Genomic DNA, 13,522 nt, shown 5'->3' with positions numbered 1-13,522 from the left:
GGACTTCATTCCTTCATTCACTTTGGAAATTTGGAATTGCAGCACATCAAATTTTGCCTGGGAAGAAAAGTAGATTAAATAAATTTAATAAGTCTTACTACTTCCCATTAAATAAATTAAATACGTCTTACTTGTTCCCACTCCTTTTCAAAAAAGTAGTTTAAAACGAGGTCCCTTCACTCAACCTTTAACCCTATTTATTCACCTTCTAGGCTAAGTGTTAAAGGCTAAGTGTTAAAGGCTAAGTGTTAAAGGCTAAGTGTTAAAGGCTAAGTGTTAGAGGCTAAGTGCCAGAGGCTAGGCGCCAGAGGCGAGTTTTTGTGGGCTGAAGTTTTAGTGGGGTTAGTGTGAATACAATCCAAAAGAATACAACAGAATACAATACAATAGAATATAATACATAGATTAAATTCAATAGCTCTTACTACTTCCCATTAAATAAATTAAATACGTCTTACTTGTTCCCAATCCTTTTCAAAAAAGTAGTTTAAAACGAGGGCCCTTCACTCAACCTTTAACCTCAACCCCGCACGTCACATTGTGTTGTATCTGTGAATGTTGGTTGTGGCCAAATGATAGTTTTCTTTCATTCGTTTAGGTTCCACGGTGTTTGTTGGCTATGTTTTCCACTGTCAGAAGGATGAAAATACAAAGTACAACGCTTGGACGTGGGCGAAGACGTCACCGGTGAGTCCTTCCTTCCTATTTATTTACCTTCTAGATGCTAGAGGCTAAGTGTTAGAGGCTAAGTGTTAGAGGCTAAGTGTTAAAGGCAACACAATACGAACAACAAAACACAATACGAACAACTCAACACAATATGAACAACACAATACGAACAACACAACACAATACGAACAACACAACACAATACGAACAACACAACACAATACGAAGACCACAACACAATACGAACAACACAACACATTACGAACAACACAACACAATACGAACAACACAACGATACTGCACTGAACAACACGATACCGCACTGAGAAACACGATACCGCACTGAACAACACGATACCGCACTGAACAACACCATGCCGCACTGAACACCATGCCACACTGAACAACACCATCCCGCACTGAACAACACCATGCCGCACTAAATAACACCATGCCGCACTGAACAACACCATGCCTCACTGAACGACACCATGCCGCACTGAAAGACACCATGCCGCACTGAACGACACCATGCCGCACTGAAAGACACCATCCCGCACTGAACACCATGCCGCACTGAACAACACCATCCTGCACTGAACAACACCATCCCGCACTGAACAACACCATGCCGCACTGAACAACATTATGCCGCACTGAACATTATGCCGCACTGAACAACACCATGCCGCACTGAACAACACCATGCCGCACTGAACAACATTATGCCGCACTGAACAACACCATGCCGCACTGAACAACACCATGCCGCACTGAACAACACCATGCCGCACTGAACAACACCATTCCGCACTGAACAACACCATGCCGCACTGAACAACATTATGCTGCACTGAACAACACCATGCCGCACTGAAAAACATTATGCCGCACTGAACAACACCATGCCGCACTGAACAACACCATCCCGAACTAAACAACACCATGCCGCATTGAACAACACCATGCCGCACTGAACAACACCATCCTGCACTGAACAACACCATCCCGCACTGAACAACACCATGCCGCACTGAACAACACCATGCCGCACTGAACACCATGCCGCAATGAACAACACCATCCCGCACTGAACAACATTATGCCGCACTGAACAACATTATGCCGCACTGAACAACATTATGCCGCACTGAACAACATTATGCCGCACTGAACAACATTATGCCGCACTGAACAACATTATGCCGCACTGAACAACACCATGCCGCACTGAACAACACCATGCCGCACTAAAAAACACCATGCCGCACTGAACAACAACATGCCGCACTGAACAACACGATCCCGCATTGAACAACACCATGCCGCACTGAACAACACCATCCTGCACTGAACAACACCATCCCGCACTGAACAACACCATGCCGCACTGAACAACATTATGGCGCACTGAACAACATTATGCCGCACTGAACAACACCATGCCGCACTGAACAACACCATGCCGCACTGAACAACACCATGCCGCAATGAACAACACCATCCCGCACTGAACAACACCATGCCGCACTGAACAACACCATGCCGCACTGAACAACACCATGCCGCACTGAACAACATTATGCCGCACTGAGCAACACCATGCCGCACTGAACAACACCATCCCGCACTGAACAACACCATCCTGCACTGAACAACACCACCCCGCACTGAACAACACGATCCCGCATTGAACAACACCATTCCGCACTGAACAACACCATGCCGCACTGAACAACATTATGCTGCACTGAACAACACGATCCTGCATTGAACAACACCATGCCGCACTGAACAACACCATCCTGCACTGAACAACACCATCCCGCACTGAACAACACCATGCCGCATTGAACAACACCATCCTGCACTGAACAACACCATCCTGCACTGAACAACACCATGCCGCACTGAACAACACCATGCCGCACTCAACAACACCATGCCGCACTGAACAACACCATGCCGCACTGAACAACATTATGCCGCACTGAACAACATTATGTCGCACTGAACAACACCATGCCGCACTGAACAACACCATGCTGCACTGAACAACATTATGCCGCACTGAAAAACACCATGCCGCACTGAACAACACCATCCCGCACTGAACAACACCATGCCGCACTGAACAACACCATGCCGCACTGAACAACACCATGCTGCACTGAACAACATTATGCTGCACTGAACAACACGATCCTGCATTGAACAACACCATGCCGCACTGAACAACACCATCCTGCACTGAACAACACCATCCTGCACTGAACAACACCACCCCGCACTGAACAACACGATCCCGCATTGAACAACACCATCCCGCACTGAACAACACCATGCCGCACTGAACAACACCATTCCGCACTGAACAACACCATGCCGCACTGAACAACACCATGTCGCACTGAACAACACCATGCCGCACTGAACAACACCATGCCGCACTGAACAACATTATGCCGCACTGAACAACACCATGCCGCACTGAACAACACCATCCCGCACTGAACAACACCATGCCGCATTGAACAACCCCATGCCGCACTGAACAACACCATCCTGCACTGAACAACACCATCCCGCACTGAACAACACCATGCCGCATTGAACAACACCATGCCGCACTGAACAACACCATCCCGCACTGAACAACACCATGCCGCACTGAACAACATTATGGCGCACTGGACAACATTATGCCGCACTGAACAACACCATCCTGCACTGAACAACACCATCCCGCACTGAACAACACCATGCCGCATTGAACAACACCATCCTGCACTGAACAACACCATCCTGCACTGAACAACACCATCCCGCACTGAACAACACCATGCCGCACTGAACAACATTATAACGCACTGAACAACACCATCCCGCACTGAACAACACCATGCCGCATTGAACAACACCATGCCGCATTGAACAACACCATCCTGCACTGAACAACACCATGCCGCACTGAACAACACCATGCCGCACTGAACAACACCATGCCGCACTGAACAACATTATGCCGCACTGAACAACATTATGCCGCACTAAACAACATTATGTCGCACTGAACAACACCATGCCGCACTGAACAACACCATGCTGCACTGAACAACATTATGCCGCACTGAACAATACGATCCCGCATTGAACAACACCATCCCGCAGTGAACACTATGCCGCACTGAACAACACCATGCCGCACTGAACAACACCATGCTGCACTGAACAACATTATGCTGCACTGAACAACACGATCCTGCATTGAACAACACCATGCCGCACTGAACAACACCATCCTGCACTGAACACCTTTCCACACTGAACAACACCATGCCGCACTGAACAACACCATGCCGCACTGAACAACACCATGCCGCACTGAACAACACCATGCTGCACTGAACAACACCATGCCGCAATGAACAACACCATCCCGCACTGAACAACACCATGCCGCATTGAACAACACCATGCCGCACTGAACAACACCATCCCGCACTGAACAACACCACCCCGCACTGAACAACACGATCCTGCATTGAACAACACCATCCCCGACTGAACAACACCATGCCGCACTGAACAACACCATTCCGCACTGAACAACACCATGCCGCACTGAACAACACCATCCTGCACTGAACAACACCATCCTGCACTGAACAACACCATCCCGCACTGAACAACACCATGCCGCACTGAACAACATTATGCCGCACTGAACAACACCATGCCGCACTGAACAACACCATGCCGCACTGAACAACACCATGCCGCACTGAACAACATTATGCCGCACTGAACAACATTATGCCGCACTGAACAACACCATGCCGCACTGAACAACACCATGCCGCACTGAACAACACCATGCCGCACTGAACAACACGACGTCGCACTGAACAACACGACGCCGCACAGAACAACACGACGCCGCACAGAATAACACAATACCGCACAGAACAACACAATACCGCACAAACAGTTTTAGATAATATTACGTCGCAGTCATGTGACGCGGACATGACGTCAATAGGCGGAACTCACGGCAAAATTATAATCCGTGGGCGTGGCTTGCAACAGGAAGTAGGAAAGCGGCAATTCTGGCAAACAAGACACAGCGGTTAGTAACACGATGACTAACAAGGCAAATATTTTTGTTTTCAGCTTGCAGCTTGACCGTCTAGAGCGTACAAGGTAATTACAACTGGTTTTTTTTAGCCCTGAAAAGCGAGGGAGTGTGGCGTTTGGGAGGAATGTCGAACTCGGCGTCTGCTTCCAGCCACAGACGCCAAATTTCGACGATTATTTCGACTGGTCAACGGTTGTAAATTATTGCGTTGACTAAAAACTTTATTTAACTCTACTCTTAACTTTGCCGTTTCAGATATGCGGGTATTACACCGCGGAAATGACGTCAATAGGCTGAACTCTCGCCAAAATTCAAATCTGTGGGCGCAATGGCCTTGAGCGAGACACCGGATACAAACACGACGATTATCAACAGAAATATCTTTATTTTCTGCTTGCCAGTGGACCGTCTAGAGCGTACACGGTAAGTACAACTCATTGTGTTTAAAAAGATTTACGTTTGTGTAGTTTGCGTTGCGTTGTATCTGTGAATGTTGGTTGAGGCTAAATGTTAATGTTTAATTTCATTCCTTTAGGTTCCACGGTGTTTGTTGGCTGTATGTTTTCCACTGCAAGAAGAGGCTCGTATCATTGACCAGCAGGAGCTACAATGGTGAGTACCCCTTTCGTCTTCCATTTATGTTAAACACTTCCTATTTCATGTCTAACAGTACTCGATTTAACAAATAAACATAAATAAATACAGTGTGGGCAGTCAAGTTAACATATGTGATTATCCTGCCTAATATGTTTATCACAAATATGTCACTAATCACTAATATGTTTATTTGTTTATCACAACACCTTTGGACCTTCAGCAATCGATTATTTCCCTTCATCTACATAGAGACAGAACGATGGTGTCTTAAACATCTCATTCATTTCACCAAATAACTTCACGCAGGTGGATAACGGCCGTCTCGGTCACGCTATGTTGCGTGATGCAGTTTTGAGGAACCAAATGCATTTATTCAATGAATAAGTCAAGCTAGTTCTATGTTTATGATGTTGTAAGTTACGGTACCGATTGAAGTTGAGTTCGAAGCCAGTGGAAAACAGCGCTGCGTTTGTGCTCTCCAGGTACAAATGTTGTGATCTCTGACTGACGACCGGGCGAGACTCGAGTAAGAGATGTCCAAACGAGCTCCGGCAGGGCGGGCCAAGGCGGAGCGAACGGACGCCCTTCAGGCCGCCAATGACGAGCTGAAAACCAAACTGATGGACGTCCAGTTGGAACTTCAGCAGGAGAAGAACAAGGTGAAAACCTCAACAGACAGACACTGCCTGCCTCCCTGCCTGCCTCCCTGCCTGCCTCCCTCCCTCCCTCCCTCCCTCCCTCCCTCCCTCCCTCCCTCCCTCCCTCCCTCCCTCCCAGTTTTCCCGATGTAGATTAGACATGCGTGTGCCATGACTGTGTCAGCCTACATCAACAAATGCACCGAGGACGTCAGCACCACTAAGAATATCATCACCCGGGGCAACCAACGACCCTGGATGACTGAGGAGGTACGTCAAACGCTACGAGCGCGGAACTCTGCCTTCAAGTCTGGCGACAAGGAGACACTGAGGACAGCGAGAGCCAACTTGAACCGTGCCATCAGGATAGCGAAGATAGACCGCAGTCGAAAATTTCAGGATCGTTTCCACGACGTCAAAAACATCAGGAGTATGTGGCAAGGCATACGGGCGATTACAGACTACAACTCACTCTCCCCCCCCCCGGTGGGTGTAGTTGATGCTGACTTTCTAAATGGTCTAAATAACTTCTTTGGGAGGTTCGAGGCACTAAACGGCACTCCAGCAGTTAAAACTGTCCCCCATCAGGAAGAGGAGGTACTCTGCCTTGACTCCGCCGATGTGTTGAAGACCCTGAGGAGAGTCAACCCCTGTAAGGCCCCTGGCCCCGACAACATTCCTGGGCATGTGTTCAGGGAATGTGCAAGTCATCTGGCTGGGGTCATCACAGACATTTTTAACACCTCGCTGGGCCAAGCCACAGTGCGGCGTGCTTTAAGACTGCCTCCATCATTCCGGTGCCGAAGAAACCTCAAATCACCTCATTTAATGATTACCGGCCTGTTGCACTGACTCCGGTTATGATGAAGTGCTTCGAAAGGCTGCTTAAAGGTCACATCGTTTCCAGACTCCCCCTATTATTTGACCCGTTCCAGTTTGCCGACCGGCAAAACCGCTCAACTCAGGACGCCATCTCCTCCGTTCTTCACCTGAGCCTGGCTCACCTGGAGGAGAAGAACACCCATGTGCGGAGGCTGTTCCTGGACTTCAGCTCAGCGTTTAACACCATCATCCCACAGCATCTGGTAGGAAAATTGGAACACCTGGGCTTCAACACCCCCCTTCGCAACTGGCTGCTAGACTTCCTCACCAACAGACCTCAGTCAGTCCGGGTCGGACAGAACACCTCTGATGTCATCACCCTCAGCACAGGCTCCCTTCAGGGCTGCGTCCTGAGCCCCCTGCTGTGCACCCTGATGACACACGACTGCGTCCTCAGGTTCACCACCAATCACATCGTGAAGTCAGCAGACGACACAACGGTGGTGGGGCTCATCAGAGACAACAACGACCTGGACTACAGAGAGGAGGTGGAGCAGCTGGTGGGCTGGTGCAGAGAAAACAGCCTGATCCTGAATGAGGAGAAGATGAAGGAGATCATCGTCGACTTCAGGAAAAAACAGCCTCACCACGCTCCACTGATCATCAACAGCTCAGCTGTGGAGGTGGTCAGCACCACCAAATTCCTGGGGGTCCACATCACAGAAGACCTCACCTGGACTATGAACACTACGGCACTGGTCAAGAGGGCACAGAAGCGCTTGTACTTCCTGCGGAGGATGAGGAGAGCCCACCTGCCCCCATCCATCATGAGGACGTTCTACAGGAGCACCATAGAGAGCATTCTGACAAGCTGTCTCTCTGTGTGGTGTGGAGGCTGCACCGCCTCCGATTGGAAGAACGTGAGGAGAGTGGTGAGGACAGCAGAGAGGATCATAGGGGCTCCTCTTCCCTCCATTCAGGACATTTCATCTCAGCGCTGCATGTCCCGTGCCCGTAACATCATCAATGACCCATCACACCCCCACCATGGACTGTTCTCCCTGCTGCCCTCTGGGAAGAGGTTTGCAGCATCCGCTGCAGGTCCACCAGGTTCTGCAACAGCTTTGTCCCTGCTGTCATCAGACTGTTGAACACTAGAACTGTTGAGCTCTAAACTGAACTCTGCATCACACATTCACAGAACTGTACTTTATGACACTACGGACCTCTATCTTGCACTATCTCGCACTACCAACTTTACTGAACTTGTATAAACCCTTTAAATAGAAGTTTAATACATGGTTTAGCATTCCTCTGCACACTCTTGAATACTGTTTTGCCTACTTGCACTATTGCATAATTATCACTGCTGCACTTTATACTTATTTTTAATATATATATATATATATATATATATATATAGTATATGTATATATATATATTTTCATAGGATATGTTACTTCTATTCAACTGCAATATCACTACTTTGTTGTAAGACGTATGCAACGGAATTTCGTTTTGTATGCACCATGTGCAGACAAGATGACAATAAAGTTTGTCTAAGTCTAAGTCTAAGTCATGTCAGGTCAGCTGTCTGGAGAGAGAGAGAAGTCAGGACCTGCGGGCGGAGCACCACCGTGCCACCGCCGCCATGACGGAACTCAAAAGCAAACTCCATGAGGAGAAGCAGAAAGAGTTAGCCATTACCAGGGAGACATTACTGCGGCAGCATGAAATGGAGCTGATGAGAGTGATCAAAATCAAAGATGGAGAGATCCAGCGACTGAATGCCTTGGTCCTCAGCCTGAGGGACGGCTCCATGGACAAGGTGATCCGCTCTATCCGTGTCTGACTATCCGCACGCCACGTCGGGCTTCGATGCGGCCGCTACCGTATTGTGTAGCTTGTCCCCAGTAAGCGTCGCGGCGCTCCGTTGCGGTCTCAACGGCCCGGTGTGGCGCAATGTCTGCTCAGGTGAGGAGGGGGGGCGCTTTGCTGGCGGAGGTGGAGGAGACGCGGCGGTGTCGGGAGACCGAGCGGTGTCGCCTCCACCAGGAGCGCGGAAGAAGCCCTGGCAGCGGCCCAGCAGGCCTGGCAGTCCCGAGCGGCCGAGCTCCGATCGGCTCATCACCAGCATCGGGAGGAGCTGAGCCGAACCAAGAGAGACTGCGAGAGGGAGATCCGCCGACTGGTAGGACTGATCAGATGCGCGGTGCGTGGCTATGTTCCCAATTTCGTTGTATACCTGCAGTGCAATGACACCTAAGGCATTCTATTCTATTCTATTTCACAAGAAGAAAATGTCCGGTTGCTCGCTTCGCTTTTGTCACAGCAAAGGTGTTCTAGTCGATTCAAGAAAAAAATTGGCCGGTTGCTCTCTTTGTTTTTGTCACAATTCTGGCAAATGAGTTTGCCCGCCTGCCTGAGCGCTCCCCGTTTGTACATCCAGACCGATGAGATCAAGCTGAAAGACAGAGCGGTTAGTGTTTTGGATGAAGCCCTGGGGCCGGCCACGTCCACCGCCTTCAGCTGCAGACTCAGGCTGCCGAGCAGCAGATCGCTGCCCTGAGGGATTCCCAAAGGGCGGGCCTAAACTACCCTGGAAGTGGGGTCAACGCCGCTACTAGCAATCCTCTTCATTGCGTAAGCCACCTCATCACACACTTGCAGTACGCATGACTTAGTTCGTTGCTGGAGGAAGGTAGCACAAAAACAGTTTTGAACTTTGAACGAGTGCTTGTGTGTGTGTGTTGCGGGGCGTTTTCAGTCTCAGGAGGATCGGGACACGCGACGGTTTCATCTGAAAATCGCTGAGCTCAGCGCAGTCATCAGGAAACTGGAGGATCGAAACGCCCTGCTTTCTGAAGAGCGCAATGAACTGGTAATTTATTGACGGCACGCTTGAAGGTTTGCGCTACGTTTGATGCGCGCCATCCAGCGAGGCACCCATTGCGCTTGCTTATTAGTTGAGCGGCGCGGCGAGTCGGTTGCCTGGTAGATGTCTTTTATTGGGAGCCAAAGCCACGATTCCGTTCAAACCGATGCAAAAGGAATGGATACGTTCTGGCCCGCGTGTTGTGCGTCTTTCACATCCCGCACTTCATGCTTGCAGCTAAAGCGACTGAGAGAAACAGAAAGCCAGTTTCTGCCACTCCTGTACAAAAACAAACGCCTGAGCAGGAAGAATGAAGAGCTCTCGCTGGTGCTGTGTCGCCTTGAAAACAAAGTGCGCTTTGTCACCCAGGAGAACGAGGAGATGGCAAGCTTGGTAAGTCGACGCGGACAATGGCGGCGTGCCAACAGAGTCCACTGCATTTGTGTTCCACAGAGAAGGCCTAGTTCGCTCAATGACCTGGACCGCGGTTGCAGCCAGCAGGACGGTGAAATGGAGTTCCTTCAAGTTGTGGAGCAGCGGCACATCATCGACGACTTGTCCAAGGTCTTCAGGCAGGCGACTCGGTGCACGTACGGCAGCGCCGCGCTCGCTCGCTGTCGCCAGGAAACCTTTTCCGTCCAAAGCTTGGCCGGCGGCCGCCATCCAAAAAATTGGCCCCTTAAATTCCGACCTTTCAAGCAGGAGCATTGTGCGCACGCGTTTGAACACGCTTTAGACTTGTTTTGCCGTTTTCAGCAGCTCAAAGCTCCCGTTTTGTCAGCGCCTTTGCCACTCGCTGTGCGCTGAAAACGACGGACTTGCCCGGCTGCTCAGCCCGTCAACCATGAGCCGCGAGCGCGACGTCATTGTCCGTAGGCAGCTAGTGGCAAAATGCACCCTGTTAGAGTTGCGCTCGCTCCAACTTATTTTGCAAGAACCACACGGGAGACAAGTAAGTTCTTTTGGACACCTGCAGGTGGAGAGTCCATCCGTTGTACGAATGAAGTCTGACTCTCGGCTCCTGCACGAGCATTTTAATTAAGAGAAACAGGGTGGGTGTAAGAGTGGATTGAATAGAGGAAGCCCTTGACCTCTAGTCAAAACATAGCAAGGGGTGTTTTACGACTTTGTGTAGGAAGGGATAAGCGATAGGGATAAATAAGGGATAAATAATATTATTCATTACAGGTCGCAGTCAAAGTCAAAGCAACACAATGATACGATAAAGATCATCTGGAAAACCCTGACACACCCTGTAGTTGTCACTTTTGGAAAAGACGAGCGTCCCTCCAATCATCGCCGGTGACGTGTTTTTCAGGCTCTGGAGACAGGAGCTCATGTCAGAAATGTCATTGTGAGTCGCGTTTGTTTCTGCGCCGGAGCCGTTCGTTCCCTTTGCATCCAAAGAATCTCAAAGGCGGATTATTTGTGTCGACAGGAGAGAGATTTGCTGCTACGATACCGACGTCGAGAATCTCTGAGGAGGAACAAAGCGTGAGGTCCTGCAAGGTGAGTCTGTTTGTTTGCGGCTGCTTGGTGTTGCGCAAGATGAAATGGCCTTTTTCTCGCTATCATTCCTCTCGTCGATTCATCGTGAGGTGTCGCTTCAGTTTGTTCAGAGAGATGTTTGCTTCCGCGCCCGCAGGTCATCGAAACATTTTACGGCTACGACGAAGACGTGTTGGTGGACTCGGACGGATCGTCCTTGTCTTTTCGCACCGACAGAACCCCCGACACGGAACCCGAAGAGGTAGCCCGCCATTTCTGCCAGCGTATTGGCACCAAACATTCCTCTTAAGCCTGGAATCGGACTCGTCTTTGCGTCGCGGGTGCTTTGTCGCCGGTCTGACTGATTCTGGTACTAGTGCTGTGTTGCATTGGTGTGTGCCTGAAGAGGCGGAGCTTCGCTACCGCCAGCTGACGCAAGAATATCAAGCGCTGCAACGAGCCTACGCTCTGCTAGCCCAGACCAGCGAAGGGGACTACGACGCCGAGAAGGAGATCAAGGTGGCGCCCCTTCCCGCAACCCCCGGCCGGGTCGCAGCCTCCCCGTTCTCACCCAGCCTCGGGTGTTCTCTGGTCTGAAAGGAGGAGGAGGAGCCTCCCTCCTCCTCCTTTCAGACCAGAGAAAAGCTGATGGTAGAAATGGGTCACTATCAAAGCAGAGTAGCAGATCTGGAGTCAGCGCTGAAGCAACAAGGACAGGTAAGCTCATCAATGAGCACACCTTTTTCTTAGACAAAATAGCTACATTCTTCAGTCACTCATTCGTCTGGCATTACTGGACCAACCCCCCCCCGAACGTGGCTGGGAAAATGCGGAGAAAAGCAAATGTCATTTTCCAGTCAACCAAAGAATTTGTGGATGAAAATGACACAACATTCCAAAGCTGTCCACGCGTTTGTCTCTTCTAGAATGTCAAGTGGGTGGAGGAGAAGCAGCTGCTGCGTCAGAGCAATCAGCAGTTGGCCGAAAAGGTGACGGAAAGAAAGGCGCTGGGCGGAGTCGCTTGGCGTCACATCCGACGGGAAGCCTCGCAGATGAGGTCTGACTGTCTTTTCAGGTCAGGCGGATGGAGGCGGAAGAAGCGCGTCTGAAAGAGCACATCCAGGATATCCGAGACCAAAACGAACTGCTTGAGTTCCGCATCCTGGAGCTGGAGGTGGGAAGACTCGCACAAGCGTGTTGAGGCCAGAGATGTGACGGACGGACGGACGGACGGATGCATGCCTCTGCCTTTCAGGAGAGGGAGTGGCGCTCCCCCGTCTTGAAGTTTCTGCAAGTCCGTTTCCCAGACGGCCTCAGCCCTTTGCAGATCTACTGCGAGGCCGAGGGCGTGAGCGTACGTAAGGCGTCCCTCGCAACCCTAACCTTAACCCGAGGTCCCAGAACACCTTACATTGCTCCTTGCGCCTTTCCCCCGGACATCGTCATCAGTGATCTGATGAAGAAGCTGGACATCCTGGGCTATAACGCCGTAAGTGTATGTCGAACTCCTTATGTTCGCACTCCACGAGACTCGGCGGCTCAAATGTGACTTTTGGAAGGCTTTGCGCTGAAAGAAGCTTGTTGACGCTGTGCCTTTGGGCTCTTGCAGAATCTCACCAACGAGGAGCAGGTGGTCGTGATTCACGCCAGGACCCTTCTCACCCTAGCCGAGAAGGTAACGCGCACGTCCACGCACGCTCTCGCATTCTGCTTATGTGACAGCAGCCTTTCCTCAGTGGTTAGAATACATCAAAGTGACCAAGTCAGCACTTCAACAGAAGATGTTGGACATTGAAAGTGAGAAGGTAGACAGACACGCGACATCAGCCAAGGGGAACTCCGGCAATGTGCCCCAACAATTCTGACCTTGAGCTGTGCTAGGATATGTTCTGCAAGCAGAAGGGCTACCTGGATGAAGAGTTGGACTTCAGGAAGTGTTCCATGGACCAGGCTCATAAGGTAAGCCGCCCTCAAATCTCCCGCCGGACCACTGATGGACGAGGATTGCGGCCCAGAGGATCCTGGAGCTGGAGGCCATGTTGTACGAGGCGCTACCGCAGCGGGACTGCCCCGCCACGGACGGCGAAAAAGCCAGCCACGCTGGCGTGAATGACGTGCTGACGGCGGATCAGAGAGAAGAGCTTAGGAGCGCCGTGGACCAATGGAAACGAGCCCTGATGTGCGAGTTGAGGGAGCGCGACGCTTGCATCCTCCAAGAGAGAATGGATCTGCTGCACAGCGCGCAACAGGTAAGGGCCCAAAGCCAGCCCGGCACTTACTTGCACGCTTACTGGC

The 13,522-nt window shown here is 50.6% G+C and overlaps 2 protein-coding genes across 14 annotated transcripts in view; both read left to right on the top strand.

Moving 5' to 3' along the window:
- Window positions 1–13,522, top strand: part of LOC148404767 (janus kinase and microtubule-interacting protein 3-like) — a 105,552-nt gene that overhangs the window by 57,209 nt on the left and 34,821 nt on the right. The gene's annotated exons all lie outside the window — the stretch shown is intronic.
- LOC148404768 (janus kinase and microtubule-interacting protein 3-like) lies at window positions 11,363–13,367 on the top strand. The gene is made up of 7 exons (XM_088382107.1): window positions 11,363–11,489; window positions 11,634–11,746; window positions 11,828–11,944; window positions 12,154–12,216; window positions 12,303–12,401; window positions 12,483–12,716; window positions 13,127–13,367. The coding sequence occupies exons 1-7, from the start codon at window positions 11,363–11,365 to the stop codon at window positions 13,334–13,336; spliced, it is 963 nt and encodes a 320-aa protein (XP_088238233.1). The 3' UTR covers window positions 13,337–13,367.

This window comes from Syngnathus floridae, chromosome 1, assembly GCF_059516105.1.
Source record: "Syngnathus floridae isolate MCC-2025c chromosome 1, RoL_Sflo_1.0, whole genome shotgun sequence".
Taxonomy (NCBI): Eukaryota; Metazoa; Chordata; class Actinopteri; order Syngnathiformes; family Syngnathidae; genus Syngnathus; species Syngnathus floridae.
This window is presented reverse-complemented; position numbering and strand designations above follow the sequence as displayed.